The sequence below is a fragment of the Netta rufina genome (genome assembly GCF_964035555.1).
Source record: "Netta rufina genome assembly, chromosome: 4".
NCBI lineage: Eukaryota > Metazoa > Chordata > Aves > Anseriformes > Anatidae > Netta > Netta rufina.
In genome coordinates, this window is record NC_140127.1 from 66,162,970 (window position 1) to 66,181,411 (window position 18,442).

The 18,442-nt window shown below is 37.7% G+C and overlaps 1 protein-coding gene across 4 annotated transcripts in view; it reads right to left on the reverse strand.

Annotated features, from left to right (window-relative positions):
• The window catches only part of ABLIM2 (actin binding LIM protein family member 2), a 146,820-nt gene that overhangs the window by 104,207 nt on the left and 24,171 nt on the right, over positions 1–18,442 (reverse strand). For 3 of the 4 annotated variants that reach the window (XM_084286159.1, XM_084286158.1, XM_084286156.1), the window contains exons 1-2: positions 12,952–13,089; positions 4,955–5,098 (exon numbers count right to left, since the gene is read on the reverse strand). In XM_084286159.1, the coding sequence (XP_084142285.1) occupies positions 4,955–5,098; positions 12,952–12,967 (160 nt within the window). In that variant the 5' untranslated portion in view covers positions 12,968–13,089. Of the gene's footprint in view, positions 1–4,954; positions 5,099–12,951; positions 13,090–18,442 lie in introns of those variants that run through there. The other variant, XM_084286157.1, reaches the window with a different exon arrangement.

Below are 18,442 nucleotides of genomic sequence, written 5' to 3' on the forward strand. Positions count from 1 at the left end.
TGGGACTCAGAAATCTTACAAGTGAGTTTCCCGTAAATGACTTCCATTCTGAAATGTGAAACCCCTTAGCTATGTGCAGATACCAGTCCCTCAGATCACACAGCATAGCTTTTAACGTGCTTATTTATATCGTAGCAGATGTATTTGATCTAACAAACAAATCACTCCTACTACCAAGTTACTTTACTTTTTTAAACTTTTCACCAAAAATTCTGTCTTAGCCATTCCTATTAAACACAGCTTCACAACAAATGGTATAAATCCAGGCTGCACTGTATGTTCTAATAAAAAAAGCATGCATGTAAGGGCCTTAAAATTGGTCTAAAAATCCAGTCCAGGGCTCTTTCACAATTCCCAGGAAGTTGTAATGCTGCAAGATAAACATTGAACCACCTACTTAACTCCAGCTGAAGATTAGAAATGTTCTACCTGGTTAATTAAACTAATAGATCAAAATATGTGGGGAAAAAAATTGTACTTCAACCTGTCAGCCATGCTGCCATGGAAGACTGCATATTCTGCATCCATAACAAGACAGCATTCCAGGGAATCCTGATTAGGGGTCAAGCAACATAACCTATGGATACATACATAGTGAAGCTTATATACCACAATGGTCATGTTTTTGTTTTTTTTCCTCTTGTCAGACCAAACCAGTTCATCTTAAATATGAACCATCTTGTATATAGAACAGTTTTGCAGGATTTTCCCATTTAAGTAGGGTGAAGGCTACAGAAATTTTGCATGTAAATAGATTTGCAAACTTGCTATGGATTTTCCATTATCTAGTCTGCTAGAGTATATAAAATATTATATATAGAGAGAGTATATAAAATACTGTAAAGTATGTTTTCTGGTTTTATATGAAAAAATAGTAATCATATTACCCATATCCTTAGAAATGCTGGGCTTTGATTCAGACTTCCTTATTTCCTGAATACTGTATTTGCCACAGGCTACTGCTACCTTGTAAATGTCAGGATGCTATTACACCACAAAAGAAATACTTGAGAAACATCTAAGAACAAGATAATTTCTATCTTTATTTAGGGCCAAAAAGGTTATTCAGGATAATATAATCACGGCACCTACATCTCTCCTATCTGCAATTTTACATTTGTCTGTGCCTCTCAGGGCTGTTGTAAATTATGCTGTTGTAAATGAGCTCCAGGTGAGTATTTACCTAGCACAGTATGCAGTATGAGAAGCAGTCCTGACAGACACCCTCAGAATGAACTAGACTTTGCAATTAGTTTCAGTTTTATTGTCTGAATTGTCAATATTTTATCACCTCTTCTCATTTTCCTTGTTGCTTTACATTACAAAAGAAGGAAATAATATTAGAATTTGCAAGTAAGGGAACCAAATATTTTGAAGTTTAATGAATAAAATGTTTGCCTTATATTTCAAAGGCATTTTCTTCAATTGTAACTGCACTTTTATTAAACCTGATTAAAGTGGGAGATATTTTAAAGACTGAGTAAAATTTTGAAGTGGGGCTCAATGGCACATTACCTACAGCTTTTTACTAGCAGATTAGTTGTGCACTTTAACAGTAAATAATACATACAAATAGATATGAGTATAAGCATTGCTTGTCATGCATATTTACCTCCATAGATCTTATTAAACTTTTATATTAGACAAAAATAGCAGGTGTTCACAGTATTTCCATTACATTTTTTTAACGTGTATGTGTACCTCACATTCTTGAATAAGAACAAGAATCTTGAATAATAACAACAATCATTTCAAGTACAGGAAGCATTTGATAACTTTTCTCAGAATTCTTTAGAACCATTATTGGGGGAATTCAGGAAGAACTGGATGGGAATAAGTGACTTTATACTAACCTTCCTTAGATTTGCATGGTTGTATCAATTATTTTAAAGGTAAACAGCACCTACATACATGCCATTACCATTCTGAGCATTTCTGAAACTCATAGTCTGCATAGGAATAATCAGATGGCAATACAACAATATATAAAACTATCTTTCTACCCTAAAAAAGTGAAACACCTAAATGTCTATACTACTCTGTCTACTAAACCTCGCATTTTATCCAAAACTCCAACTCTGATAAGTGGTTTCACATTTCACACATATTCAAAAAGTACACACAACTTCTTTGAGTGTAATATCACTTCTGACATATCAAGTCATTTAAACATACTTCCAATAACTCTAGACACCTCTCAAGACATTGTCATTTGTACTTCTTCATGATCTCTTAGTTTGTGGTCTTCATCCTATTACTTCTATACATGTGAAGAAACAATTTTCTGCAGTCTTGAAAGCATCTTAAGCTTAAGGTTGTCTGATGACGGCCATGAGATGGTTTAATATGGAGGCAGTCAACCTAAGGACGCAGGCAGCACACAGCTCTGCCAGCCCACACCAAGAATTAGCTGTCCTGGGACTGTTCTGCTGCTGCACTGGATGGACATCTCCTCTTGAGGTGCTATCTTTGGTGGATGAGGCAAAAGGGGGAAAACAGCATCACCGAGTACCATCAAAATAAATGCACTGCAGGGAGGAGTCAACTGTAATGTAAACTTATTCTCAGGGTAGTCACCCTGCCCATGCACAAGAGTCTAGTGGCATGACAGTGAAGGGTTCAGAAAAGGGGTTGTGACACGAATCTCTCCTCCAAGCCTAAAGGGAGGTAAGTAGTTAACTGACCAAGAGAACTGAGAAACACTTTTTGCTAAATCCTAACATATTAACTACATTTTACCATCCACTGATTTAAGCACATGATTAAAAACCCAAATCACATTTGTCGAACCTAGTTTTCTTTTCCCATTACATTAACTGGTGAAATGTATGTTTCACCATAGAACAATAGAACAATAGAACAGTTCTCTGTTCTGTTTCAATAGAACAGTTCTCTGTTCTATTTCTAATCTCATCTCACATAACAGTGTGGTAAATCCACATTGGAAAGAAACTTACCGTTCATAAGTGACATATAAAACACCAGAAACAAAATAAAAGCAGATATCAGAGATAGGTCTGCTAACTGATGGAAATGAAAAGTAACAAAAATAATTTTGGCATTTAAATGAGGAAAAACAAAAACTAATTTAAAAAATCATATGTAAACTTAGTATTTAGCAAAATTACTGATACCATGAATCAGTGTAACCATGATTGATAAGTGTAACTTATACCATCTCTCCTGTGCTAATTGGGAGTCTGATGTGTGGCTGACAGAAGCTGCCCTACTTCTTGCTTGCTAATATAGAGGGGTGTTTTTTTTTTTCCTCAGTTTATCCAAGATCTGCCTGAAATGAACATACAACTACTTATCTCTATGAGGCAGGTAGGAGAGGTAGGAGTAATGTACTTCCTAATCCAGGAAGGTTTCAGTGAAAGGATCAGAGAAAGTTTCAGAATCAGCTTGCTGCATTTGTGGGTGACAGCCTGCAAAAGAATGTGCTCTGTGAAATGAACACATGGATGTATTGTATGGTCCCTTTCCATAGGATTTGTCAGTTTGTTTTCTCACAGCAGATCTGTATAAAAGAGGACTTGACTTCATCAAGACAATTAAATGGAGGATAAACCAATATGTTTTGAGACTTCAGGAAGGAAGCAACTCCTGAATAATAAATTAGCTGCTCTCCTACCAAGTAAGGTCTTAAAAACTAATTTGATGATAAAATTAGTCAAAAGAACAGGTGACTTTAAAAAAGAAAGGAATGAGTATGGGTTGTGTGCTGCTTCAAACACCATTCTGATTCTGAATAGGCAACCCAAATTTTTTCCTATTTAGGATAGCACATTATGCTTACTTTTCTGCTGTGTAATTTTGCAACAAATGCAATTAATGAGCTGCACATTTAATACTATCTATCTTACTCATTAAAGTCTGACTCAGGTATTGAATACGATATATGGGATTTATAAAAATATCACTGTACCTGACAGATAATGACAGTTTTCTTTCTGATTATTTCCTCAAGAGTCTTTTCCTCAAATTTTAAACAGCATTAAAGAAGCATTCAATTTATTATTGAAATGCACACATTGCCTGGTAGACAGGTGCAGTGCAGGAATTACTAAACCTTGATCTAGCAGTAACCAGCTCTGTTACATTGGCAAGTCCACTTTTTTTTTTTTTTTTTTTTTTTTTCTCATGCTTCTCCTATCTTCATCCCTCTAGATTGTTTCTACCCTGAGAAGTTAGATTTTCTTGGAAACAGTCACATCAACAGAGCTGGGACCATGTTCTTAATTCTAGGTGGTGCTATAGGCACGGATAAATGTCGTTTTAAATACTAAGTGATGTACTATCCAGTAAATGTAAGTTAACATTTTATTCATTTGTACACCAAATTAGATCTTTGCAGCTTTCAGGTAATCTTTCAAACAACTGTGTACCTACAGAATGTTTGTCTGTCACTTAATTCCCTGTTTCTTTCCAAGACTCTTATATTTCTGTCATCCACAGTGTGTTAATATTAGATCCCTTCCAGGTGCCTATCTGGAGCAAACCAAGTAGCTCTCTCCCCAAAACAGAAAAGCACAGACAGTCACAGTAGTCTTCAAACATCACACTGTGACACAAGACAGTCTGAACAAACAAGGCAATGGCTCGCACTATGGCATGCATTGGAAAGCTGGAAGAGAGAGAACCTTGGAGTTTCTCCATAAATATTAGTTTTCTCCTGACCCCATACTATGCTTCACTACCAGTTTCCCCAACCTTCTCTTCTTCGGGTCCCAACTCCGTAGTAAAATTCATGGGTTTATATCCATTCAAAACACACTCCACTTTTAGGATTTAGGATGTTTACACTCTTACAGTAAGCAGTTGTACAGTTTACAATAAATCCTCTCAGGCATGGATTGCATTGTAAATTATTTTTATGAAGTTTCCAATACCGTGAAGTCACATGTCCTATGTTAATGCACTCTTCATAGTAACAGCTGTCACAAACACTTACCTTTGCAAACAAAGCACTTAATATGGAAATATTTGTTCTGAACTCTCAAAACTTCTCCTTTGCATGGGTTTCCACAGGTATTGCAGAGAATTGCAGTACTTGATGGCTTCTCCAGTTGGCTATGTACAGCCTGGGGTTGGGAAACTGCAAGGTAAAACCAAAGGTAGAACATTTTAAATGCCATTGGATGCATAACTGCAATAAAGCCATCTTCTGTAAGGTCCACAAATCATGACAATTAACACTTGGGACAAATCATGTCATGTGGATAGAACAGTTTTAACTTGTACATGTATAATTGGCCAGCACAGGAGAAAATATCCTCTGAATGAACTGGGACTTTTCTTGTTTCATAACTTGCAAGGCTCATGACTTCAAACATCTCAAACATAAATGTGAATTGCTTACAGAAGAAAAAATCCACATGATGAAGTCTTGTGTGCCACTGCCTGAATTTCAAAAAATTCTTTTTCGCATGTTATTTTCAGGTACCCAAAAACTGCAGATGAAATCCATTATTTTTATACAAAATACCTTCAATGGGATTTAATAACTGTTACACTGTGAGCTACTTATATTTACGATTCAAGATAATTACCTTTTTAATTGATTTTAAGGCAGAAATACATTTCTGTAGATACTTTGAGTTTATACTTTGAAATATTAACATGTCTGTAAAGATGTATATCTGATCATTAAATAATCATTTTGTACGAAAACTGATTTCAAGAGATTAGGCTTATTTAGGTTAGTAAAAGATTAAGTGAATTAAAAATTTGCTGCCATCTTGTGATGTAAATTAGAAATTGCATTTATTAGACTTGATATAACCATATAAATTGACATTACAATATATTATGCAGAACAGGTGAGATATGACCTTATTCTTTCGATTTAGCATAATTATATGCATATTTTCAGCATATATGCATGACTTTTATATTGCCCTGTATTAAGTAAGAGTCTAGAGAGTAAACATCATGACAGTTATTGTATTGGGGCTGTACTATAATTCGAAAGATGTCCTTTTTTCATAGCTGAAGGAAAATTAGTAACAGAATAATTTATCACAGTTTAAGTAAATTACATAATTCATGACATTCTTCCTTAATATGGCATGTTTATTCCATGTTTGGATTGCTTATTTCAAAGTGACTGAATTTTTAAAAATTTTACTTCAAAATAAACTTAACAACATTGTGCAAATTCTCATAGGCAAATGCATTAAGTATGAATGGGAATAAAACATGTTTCCTTTTCAGGGTTTAGTGAGGGAATAATGTCACTGCTGCACAACCCTTTTCTTCCATTAACAACAGACAAACAAACCCACCACCATTACCACCAACACAAAACACATAATGAAATAACTTTTTCTGTGAAACTGCTGCAACATGATTAATAAAATTATAAAAGTCTGAGTTAAATTCAGATTGGCCAAGACCTTTAATTTATATTTCTACTGCAATATCAGAGTTGTAACATCAGAAAGATGTATGATAGAAATATGTATGATGGAAATAAAATAAATAAATAAATGTAATAATAAAAAGATGGAAAAACAACCACAACACAGAATTGATTTAATTATAACCAAAACCTGAAAGCCCACAGTGACATCTGTATCTTCACATAGGTAGGGAAGATACAGAGAGGCTATGACAGTACTACCATATAAACATATATGATAACAAATTACACCAAAATCTGGAAGAGAGTCTCATTCAGTTTTCTAATGTCTGCCCTTGCTGCAATTCCTCCTCCATTCTCACCCTCATTGCCACCACTAGATACCTAAAAGCCCTTTCCATGTCCACCAAGTCAGTAGTTCACTGAGATGCTGAACCTCCCACTCAGTCTTCCAGGGGAAGTTTCTGGAAGTTTTGCCCAAACTGACACACAATACTCCCATAAACAGAAGTTTTTGTTTTGTTTTGTTTTGTTTGCTCATTTTGTTTTTGTCTTAGTACATGCATGGGATTGAGCTTCCTGTAGCATTATTCAGCAGCCATTGGTATTCTGTCTTGTCTGCTAAAATTACCCATTCTCTGACTATCAAAAAGTCCTGTTCAAAGCAATGTGATTTCTGGAGCTATTACTGAAGACCTGGTTATAATTAAGTACATATCCAATAAAAACAACACAGTGCAAAAAGCAATTACAAGTTTATAGAAAGGCAGATGCTCAAACTTACACAAACAGTGCACACAGTTCATGCTAATGTGAGCCTTACTCCTCCAAAGAAAACAGAGGAAACTGAACTTTGCAGTGTTTAACTTTTGACATGACAATTTCTCTTTACTGCAACCTGCCCAAAACTACCCACCCTGAAACAAGTAAAGTACCAGCCCTGTAAGAAACTGAAACATGTTTTCTTGAGCACGGCACTAGCTTATAACTGTGGAGGAAAGAAGCTTCTTTCTCCAAAGTTATTAACAGAAGCATCAAATTTGTAGCATTTAATTCATGAAATACTAGATTTAAAAATAGCTGACTAGCCAGAACATATTGGCCTAAAAGAAGACGCCGGAGGTGCCGAACACACCACCAGAGAGTCCTGCAGCACCCTGCCAGGACAGACTAACTGATCTTCACTGCAGTCAAAATATTCTTATCTTTTCAGAGAAAACTATATTTTTCTTCTTCAAAACACAAAAAACATTCTGACTACGCATATACAGAATTGACTACTTCAACCTTTTCCCCTTGTTTTTTCATGTCAAGTGATGATTTTTATAACCTCTGCTTCCTAGCTAATCAGGAATCACAGAACAATGGAATGGTTTGGGTTTAAGGGACCTTAAAGCCCCATCCAGCCTGGCCCTGAGCACTTCCAGGGATGGGGCATCCACAGCTTCTCTGGGCAACCTGTTCCAGTGCCCCACCACTCCCATAGTAAAGAATTTCTTTATATCTAATCTAAATCTCCCCTCTTTTAGTTAAAAACATAACCCCTTTCCCTATTGCTTTTCTGTAGTCCCCCTTTAGGGAAGGGGGAAATTATGCATAACTTCTTATCAAGGTATAGAATTAAACAAACAAACCAACCTTGGATATAAAATAAATTATAAGAAAAAAACATGGAGTATTTCTTTTGGAATTCTACGAAACTTGAAGTAACATAAATCATATTTAAAATATGCATGTTAGATGAATAATTATGTTGCTCTCCTCTCATTTCAGTCCTAAACTAATCAATATTTCACACAAAACCCAAGAAGGGATACAGTGCCTTTGGGCTCTTTATAAAACTGTTCTTTTGAAGAACAGTTTCAAATACTTTCTTCTAGCACAACAAAATGATGTAATTAATAGTATATTTGTTTACATTTGAAGATTTAAAAATATATTGTGCTTTATGTTAAAATAACAAGAGAGGGTGGTTGCACACTGGAACAGGCTCCCCAGGGAAGTGGTCACTGCACTGAGCCTGTCTGAATTTAAGAAGAGATTGGACTGTGCACTTAGGCACATGGTCTGAACTTTTGGGTAGACCTGTGCGGTGTCAAGAGTTGGACTTGATGATCCTTAAGGGTCCCTTCCAACTCAGGATATTCTATTATTCTATGATAACAATGATTGACATAATTTTGAGAATATTAGCCGACATAAAATTTTAGCTTGTGTATGACTCAATGTGTATTGAGTCATTTTAAAATAAATATGTTCAAGTGGTAATTTTCATTATTCTTCTTTTATGCCTTTCTGTATCAAAATCAGTCTTCAATGCAGAAGTTACAATGAACATATTTAATGAGTGAAATAGTGAATTACTGATGGAACGTAATGATCTGAGACTACTTACCTGATCAGAATTGAATAGGGAGCTCATTAAAAACTAAACAATTACATTATACCTTGGTTTGCAGAATGTAATCAAACTAGAAATTTCTTTCTTAACATTGAACGATTCCTTCTGACTGGAAATACAAGTGCCTGGTTTTCCAAAATTTGCCTCCTCCCAGTTTGGCAGCATTCTACTTTGGCAAAAGTATGGTTTTTTAAACAACAACAACAAAAATAATAATATATAAAAAAAACCCATACAATAAGATAACTTTCTCAGATAGATTTACTTCTTTTCTGTTTGCTCTAGACACTTCCTACAAGCACTAGTGGAAGAGAGGATAATTATATCACACATTATTAAAGCTGCTTTACAAACCTTACTGCAATTGTAAAATCATGTTTTCAATGTGCTTATGTCTTTGCCAAACTACACCCATTTATACTGGCATTCTTCACATTTGGTGTTCTTAATCTCATGTCTTTACAGGAAAGTTCAGAAAAACTGCTTAAGCTTTTTATAAAGGTGAAAAATACCATAGGATAAAATATATTAAATTTCAATGTTAAAAAGAAAGAGTAGCATCTTGGAAGTACTTTGGAGTGAAGGCTGACGAGGAGATGGATTTCCTACAGGTACACAGTTTTGCAAAAATCCACAGACATGTGGTCCAAAAACACCCAATTCTTAGAACAAACCCATCTCATTCAGCATTGCTAGACTAACTAGGATGTAGCAACAATGAGGGCTGAAGAAGAAATTTGGCTGAGACAGAAGTGTTTTGGAAGTAGCGCAAAGGAAACTGTGGTGGCAGAAATGGAGAAGATTTGTGAATCCCTGATCATGCTCTGCTCTAAAGCCTGGAATGGAGAATTCAAATCCTTGGCAAAAGATCTTATCTAGGACTAGTCCACGCAGAGACTGACAAACCACTTTGCTATCACGTTGTCTTTTAACCAAATGAGAGAAATCCTCTCAGTGGATTACAAACACTATAAAGAAACATATGGCCAGAAACTGCATAATTTGACATAGTCTAATGCTTTTTCCAGTTTTGTGCTTTTATTTTAACTTACATAAGGACCCACAGAAGCCATTACTGAGTGTAGAAAAAAAAGTACTGAAAAGTGAAGATGAGTCACACTTAAGAATATACATTCAGTCTCAGATCAGACCTCATATATGAAGCTTAATAGTAAAGACTTCCACCTGTTTTGACCACTGTATGGACACAAATAAGTCCACACATCCCATTTACTCCATATTATTTATATTATTTAACACTGTTCTAAAAAAAAAAATAAAAGTTTATTAGGCTTCCTACCCTTGGTCACTATAGAAGCATGAAATAACAAAGGACCAAATTACACAATTTAACCATTGGTCTGGCAGGTGCTTTCTGTTCTGTGATACAGATATTTTCAAGAGTGTTGTGAAAGAAACAATAAAGCGCAGTTTGAATGGATAGACAACACTGATGTGAATAAATACTTTATTCCTAAAGAACAGTTTTTAGCAGTCCCAACAATTACCTCTCAATCAATGGAAAGTGCTGATTCTTCAGCAAGCTTCTCTGATGGATACTGTAGAACCAGAACCTAAAGTCAAAAGTAAAAGGAAAACCAGAGAAACAGGAGGGGTTTGTTGGGATGTGGAGGTGGTTCCCCTCTCCTGTTCTTTTTGTGTCAGTTGTGGGTTTTGTTTTGTTTTTTGTTGGTTGTGCTTTGTTTGTTTGATTGTTTTTTTTTCTGTTCTTGAAGTTGGGTTAAAAAGGGACAACCCTTTCATTTCAGGCTCACGTAAATGCACCATCATTTGTCTTCAAATCACAGCCCTTCATCAGAAGAAAAAATACATGTTTTTCTTCAAAAACTATCAGCACTAACAGCTCATCTGTAAATTCAGCAGGAACATTCCTACTTCACAACCCATTATATTAATTTCATGAGACAGAAACGTTTTGCTTGAGCAAAAAAAAACACACCTTGTAATATCTAGAATAACATATAAAATTACCAATATCAGCTGTTTGGTTCATAAAGAGATCCGGCAAAGCCAAAGGCCACATTCCAACTCCAAACTAAAACCATACGTTATCATTCTGAAAATGAATATTGTTCTGCATAACTGGATTAAGAGAAAGTTATCTCAGCAGTGTTGACACTGAACCTTGTCATGTCTACAGCTAGAGATGATTCTTGAAAATCAAAATAAACAAATAGGATACACAAATACCATTTACTTATTAAGAATTTTGGACACAGGACAGAAGTATTGATTGTTGAAACCCTGTATTTTGCAATTTGGGAAGGGTGTGGTTCAGGGAAGCCTGGAGGGGAATTAAATTTGCAATCTTCTCTGAGGAAGATTAGAGGAGAATCAGATGAGAATTAGAGACCAAAGCTTAAGTTGTTATTTTGCCAAACATTTCTGGTGTTGCTTCAATCAAAACACTCAGAGCTGGACTCAAACCACCAGATGAAAGCAAAGGAAACAAATATTGAAGTGCCTGTAAAAGTCCTTTTAGGCATTACTTGTGGTTTTAGGTGTCTAAAGCTGGCCTCTGCTGCCTCCCTGCTTTGTGTTTGCATGTAAAATGCAGTGACTAGGAGCACCTCCAATGCTGGCATGTGCGCAGGGATAATAAGTAATACTATAATAAGTAAGTAATAAGGTAATACACATGGTGTTTGAAGAACTAGTTGGGCATGAGCTAAAAATTTCCCTTAGACAAGGGGTTTTATTTTACTATTTTTTTTTCCCCCTAAGAACTTGTGATTCATTAAGGAGCTCTGTGGGGGCGTAAGATCTCAATGGTCCTGCAACAGCATGTTAAATATCCCATGGCAGCCTGTTCTAACATATTTCTCAGTTGTTTATGTTAAAACCTTTTTTCAGGATAGTGCATTTGTGCACTTTGCGGTGCCTTTTCATTATCATGTAATACCTTTTCTTTTCATGCATCACAACAAAACACAGTTAACAAGGAGAAAAGGAAAGCTAAAGTGTTGCCTTGTATTTCCACATCACGTAGCCCCTTGAGAACTCCAGCTGGCCATGCAGAGGGCTGAGCTGTGCCCACCCAGCAAGCACAAACGAGCTGCCCTCCCAAGCAGGGCTTTGCAGCACCAGCTGCCTGTAGTTGCTCCTGCAGAAATGCTCACGGCTTCTCCCAGCACCACTGTTGTAGACTCCTACTGCTATTACTGCTCCTCTCTTTAGTTTATATTCTGTAAGACAGGCCGTTCAGCAAATTCAGTAAATCTTTATGTGATAGGCCTCTATTTAATTAAATTTACTAACGTGGTCCAAAAAGACAAAATACCACAATTTGAGAATCATGTTCCTTTTTGAACCACAAACCTGTTTCTACTGTTTATAGACAGCTTGTGCAGTGCCTTTCCTTTGGCACAGGGGAGAGGACTGCATGCTTTCTCCAGCACTTCCTATGGATCAAAATCAAATCAAAAATCTATAGCTGATACAGGACAGCAGGCAGTTAACATAAAGACTGAAACAACCTGTGATGTTTTTGGCTAATTTCAGAGTTTATGGCACTAGAGATGAACGAGAAGCGTTACCCAGCAGAATGCAAAGCAATACAAACACACATGAGACACAGCACAAGCACTCAGCACACAAGAGCTCCAAATCTCACCATATGCTCAGTGCAAAATTTGTGTCATATAAACAAGCCTAGCACAAGCTAACCTCCTGCCTTCATAATTGTAATAAAATATTTACTGAATCCAAGTACAGTTAGAAAGAAATCTCTGCTGAATTTTAGAAACTGTTAGTGCAGCAATATAAAGGCTATTTTTGCATGGCTTCTAGTGAGACTGCAATGAGAAAGAATATAGCAGCAGCTCTGCAATATTTCCACATGTAGCTAATGGTATTTTTTCATTATAATATAATGAAGTCTAAAGTCATTTAATATTAAATAATAATAGGGAAATTTAAAAATTGATCTGTCAACTAATAAGCGCTAGTATAATCGTAGCTTCATAATCTTCACTGATGTAATTAAATTATCTGAAACAATTTGAAGTAAATGTTTAACCATCTTTCTCTACTCTACAGAATTTTCACTTAACTCCCAAACAAACATTCTTGTGACAATACCAGTGATTAAGTTCCCACGGTTCTGGATGAAAACCAAGTCATTTCAGGTCTGTGCCCCCAAAAATGTGGAGTCATCCCACCATACCTGTATCTTCCGGCATTCTTGCATTAATCCAGCTCTACTGGGACATGGACGTGGGAAATGCCACCACGCTTTCCTGAGCCCTGCTCACAGCGAGGAGCAGCCGGCGGTGGGACAAGCAGGCGCTGCGGCAACGCGCTGTCACGAGAGTGGCTCCGGCACAACTGCGGCCAGGGCTCAGATGACTCCTGCAGCACCCACGCACAGGCGGGAGGCAAGCCAAAGCCTCGCTGGCATGTAAAAATAGCGCCCTGCAGAAGGCTCAATGTTCACACGTCCGCAGGGTGTCCAACGGTGGGCCACTGCTGGCAAGGACATGGAGGGACTGGGGATGCCACCTCCTATAGGCACTGCAAGGCAGCACCAGAAAAAAAAAAGGCTTGAAGAAGAAAAACCTTCAAACTGGCTGGCCAAAAATTAAAAATACAGGCAGCTGACAAATTAAATATATGGTATCTGCCACATGTGGAGAAACCCCTCTAGCCATACCCTCAATACAGGCTGTCCCGCTCCCTGTCCCTGTGCACAGGAGGGCACAGCACTGATTTCAGAAGATGCTCAGAGCTTACTTCTCTCCAAAAAGCAGTCACGGAGATAACTGGCAACCCAAAATCGCTCCCCTGATTGCTCATATGGAGCTGGACTGTGCATCACTGGAATAACAGTGATGTGTTGAGCTATTTAAAGCAATACTTGCTCGCCCAGTTCTCATGTGAATATGTTACAATCTGTAGCTCTTGCTTTGGACTAACTTTGTGTGAAGGCGGTAAGGTGGCGTGTATATTCAGAAAGGGGACTGATGGAATGGGGAATAACCTGGCTAAACCTGAGCTAAAGTGCTGGGACAGGAATAGGACTGCATCTGCCTTTAACATGAAGATTTTATTTTTTCCTGCAGTCTCTGAAGCCACCAAAACACTCTCCCCTCCTCCCTTGTTCACCATCCTCTATCCTGTCATTGCCTGCTTGGTTACAAAGCTGCTAAGAAACAGTTTCTTCTCTCTTTCAACAAACAGAAACTGGTCAGGGGTGTAACTGTGAAAATATCTCCTCAGTGTCTGATGCTGCTGTGGGAGGGCTGGGAAAGCAACACATATTTTGCAGCAGTGTGCACAAGAGTTACAGCAAGTTCACAGTGCCATGCAGATTGAAGAATATTTTGCACCAAATCATATTAAAATCTATTGAACTGATCTTAGCTGCAGGTACGTTTAAGGGTGATTCTCCATCAACATCTATAGTTGATGCTGAATCTTTTCAGAGAAAGTTCAATTCCTTCCAATTTCCATCAAAAAATAAAGCTATCATTTAAAGCTTATTTGTGCAGAATAAGGTGGAAATTTAAAGAAGGCTCAGTGAAGCTCTTACAAATTTCTCTAAGTTCTTACTAGCTCACTACGGATGGATTGTTATAAACACTACATAGAAAGAGGTAGGTGGAGGCTTTTTTTTCCCCCAAAAAAAACAAAAGCATCAAAGCGTCATAAGCATCAAGATGCAATTACGATCAAATTTGAAAATATTTCATGATGATAAGCCAGAATCAGCTGACTGTTTTTGATCTTACAGACTTGACTATCAACTAAAGCAGAAATTAGTAGCAACTCCAGCACTTAGTAGTAACTTCACCACTTTTGCAGAATGTTGCCCTTTAGTTTATTACTTACACAAAATATCTTTACAGCAGATATGAAATAAAACATTGTTTTGTTTGTCAAGTACTGACTATGGGGAATGGAAGAAGCTTGTCTATAAGGACAATTGAGGAGCTTGGGCTTCAGAGATCCCTGTGGTGTCCCTGGGCCATGCCTGACATGGACCATAACTTTACAGAGCCCCTGGCAGTCGCAGCCTGGGACTCAGACAGCAAGCTTTAAGATCGCAGCTCCTGAGCCCAAATTCTGCACACTGAAACCATAAGCTCACATGCACCACAAGCTGCAGACACAAGGTGTGATATCTGAAATCAAGTAAGTTTAAAGCCATGAATTCACTTTTAACGGTATTATATATGCCCTATCTTACAGGAGCTGACTTTTGGCATTAAAACCTTATGACAGTACTTTTTTCATTCAATACTTTTGTGCTGTCTGTGCTTGGCCAGATCATTCCCCGCAGTCTTTTGGATCCCCACCAGATGTCCTGGCTGAGCACTCCAGACACTGGCAGGATTTGGCCTCTGTAGTTCTTCCCAGAGGCTGCTTCAGCTTGGCAGAGGGGCAGGAAGCACTTTGCTAAATAGCACCACTCAGAAGAAAGGTAAATGAATAGGCAGGAAACGTCAAAGAGCTTTCCTTCTAATACAGCCTTTCCCTCCACTTCCCAGACCATTTCCTTTTCAAGACTAAATGCTATATCATCTATATTTTGACAATCATGACACAGTCGAATACTGTTCTAATTTGTATTTACAATTCCGCTTGTAAGCTTTGAGCCTCCCCTATGGTCTCGCGACTTGGCTACAGCAGAGGAAAACTCATAGATGAATAGCTGAGAGGTTTTTGATAGTGTTACAGTGAAACTCCAGCACTTGGCTTGATGGACACAAACTAGCAGACTATTGCCCCTCATTCATTGTGGTTTACTGACAAGATGAGGCAATGGCAAAAGATAACTGATGGCAGCACAAGCAGGACAGCTCACATACCGACTGCTGATACTCCTGCTGCAAATGAGCCATAAAACATTACAGGTTTAAACCTATTTCTCAACTCAATGCAAGCCAAACACCTGTAACTCCTCTATAGTAATGGCAGTAATAATACTCCACCCTTGTTATAGAAAAAGATGAGGCCCTTGGCTCTTCTTGAAACTTCAAGTTCTGGTAGCCAGGGCACTGCCCTCACAGCATCCCTCACCATCTTTCTGTTTTGGGTTTTGTTTAACCAAGGTTACATCACTGAGGTCAATGCCTCTGCTGATGGCAGCCAGACAGCTTAGCAACAAATTCAGGCCACGCTGAAGTAGATTAGCAAGCTGCAAACTCTCTAGAGCTGATGGTGCCATTGGTTTTAAATGGCTTTTTTTTATTATTATTATTAAAAAAAAAAAAAAAAAAGATTTCAGATCTATTCCTGATTAATTCACTTTTTTCTATATTCATCTCACTCTTCCCACTACAAGTGAGTGGCAATAGTATGGAGAGAGTATACAATCTAACACTGCTACCATTCTCCCATGATCAGAGCACCTTTCTAGACCCATTTGAGCTTTTTTTTTTCCATAGCCTGTCTTAGAAAATGTTTAGAAAAAATATTTACTTTATAAAATAAAAATATTTATTTTACTAAATATGGAAAAATGCAGTCGTTCTTCACTATAAAAAAAAAAACAAAACAAAACTTTTATCTAATTGAGAATTTAAAGAAAAAAATCAGAGCTAACATAACAGCTGAGATTCAGGAATTTTGCAATATACAACATACACATGCCTGCTTGCACACAGCAATTCCCATGCTGTTTGAGGTCCGCATGTCCATGAACTATTTGCCTCTTACTAAGTTTCTAACCAACAGTGTATATGATTTTAACAGCACATGGAAATTACAGAGCTCACTCTCACTAGATATTAAAAAGAATTACGTTTTATACACAACCTGTAATTGATGAATTTTACTTTGAGTACACTGGAAAATACAAGAAATATTTCACAGATTGTTCACAGCATGCTTTAAATTATTTTTCCTCCTAGGTCACAAAAAGTGGCTGCAGTGCTACTTGGGATAGCATTTATTTGGATTTTCCATTGAGGACAGAATGATCACAAACAAACAAGCAAGCAATAAAAGTGAATACATCCCTGTATATAAATACAGAGATTTTGGCAATGCTTGATCACTAGGACAAAAATAATGAAACAGATTTCCTTTTAATTATCGTCATCTGTTAGTTGAAGTAATCTGTAGTGGTTGTGTTCAAAGTTGGCACTACTGCCGAATGATCCTTGCCCTCAAGCACTTATGATGTAAACAAAGACGACAAACATATGGTGGAAGTGAAAACAAACAATAAAGGGTAAAGGTTTAACAACATAAAGTAGGATAAACGGTACATCCACAACTAAACCTATAACCTTTGACTTTCTGCCCATTCTTTCTTGGTGTTACCAAGCACAGCTCCCATTCCTGCTGGAAATGGACTTGCAGCACCACCCAACTGCATCCACTGGGACCAGATATACCCTGACAAATCTGTCCTGTGCAGAAGTAGCCCAAATTCTAACTTCTCTTCTGACTATCAAACACTTCCGTCCTCAAGTGAGAGAAAACATCTGCACAGTAATGAAATATACATGGATGTGTCTAACTGAAACACACACACGAGCAAGTCTGAGAAAAGAGCAATTTGTGGTTTCTTGTAGTGCAAGGCATTGAATTATAAGATACTGAAAATGCTGCATATTTATAAAGCAGAAAATATTCAAATGTGAAATAAGGCTGAGAATTCACTCTGAGCTTTGCATATAGAATTGCACGTAGCTGTGCTCGCTCCAGAGGTAACTGGGTCATGAGTCCCTTCCTGCTCCCTGATATCTCTTGGGAATAAAGAGCTTCCTTCAGCCCTGAAACTGGTGATGACAGCCCTTGTCTGCTGGCCAGCCCATTGAATGAATGAGACCACAGCTTCTCCCACTGCCGGCTTCTTTCTCACATGGGTCCCCCTACAGCAGACCTAGATCAGACTGAAGCACGTGATGTCCCCTTTTACTGTCCCGACTACAACATAAGCACCAGCCTCCAGATTTATCTGGAAAAAACATACTAATACATACAAAATGGTGCACAGAGGTCAAATATACAGCCTTTAACGAAGCTTTCATAACAGCAAAAATACTATACAAAGAAGTGCAAGAAAATTCTTAAGAGAACTGGAGGAAAAAAAATATCCCTGTCTCATAATGAGGTCACGGCATGCCAGCACATCCAGAAAGTGGTTTGCTAAGTGACACAGGTCAGAGGGTAAATGGATACGCTCTGGTTAGCAGCAAAGTGACAGTGAAAGCCACAGAGATGCCACCACGTACCTCACATCTTACAAATAGACCTGAAGCACAGGGAACTTGCTGACCTTGCAAAACTGATAGAGATGGCCAGTGAAAACGGAGCAGATGTCATAAAAGACACGACATGCTTAAGTAGAGGTCATAGACTGATGTGCTATTTAGAGCAGAAAAACCACCATGTAATATGGGTAAGGCAAAGAATGAACAAAAGGTATTCGTTACTAAAAGGTCAGGCACTACAAGGGACTAATGAGAGGGAGGATTAGAGAGAGAGGGAGGGAAACTTAAACCCTCTGCTGAATAGCTGGTACTAAATGAGGAACACAATCAGGAGAATGGGATGTGTTGTGTTAAGGGAAGGTATCCCGGCAGCAATAAAATGGTACTGTAACAAGAACTGTCAAGATAAAACCCTGAATCCAAGCTCAGCACTTTATGGGAGGGAAACAGCAGCAGCAGATGAGACAATAAATGGCAGTCAATATGACCAAA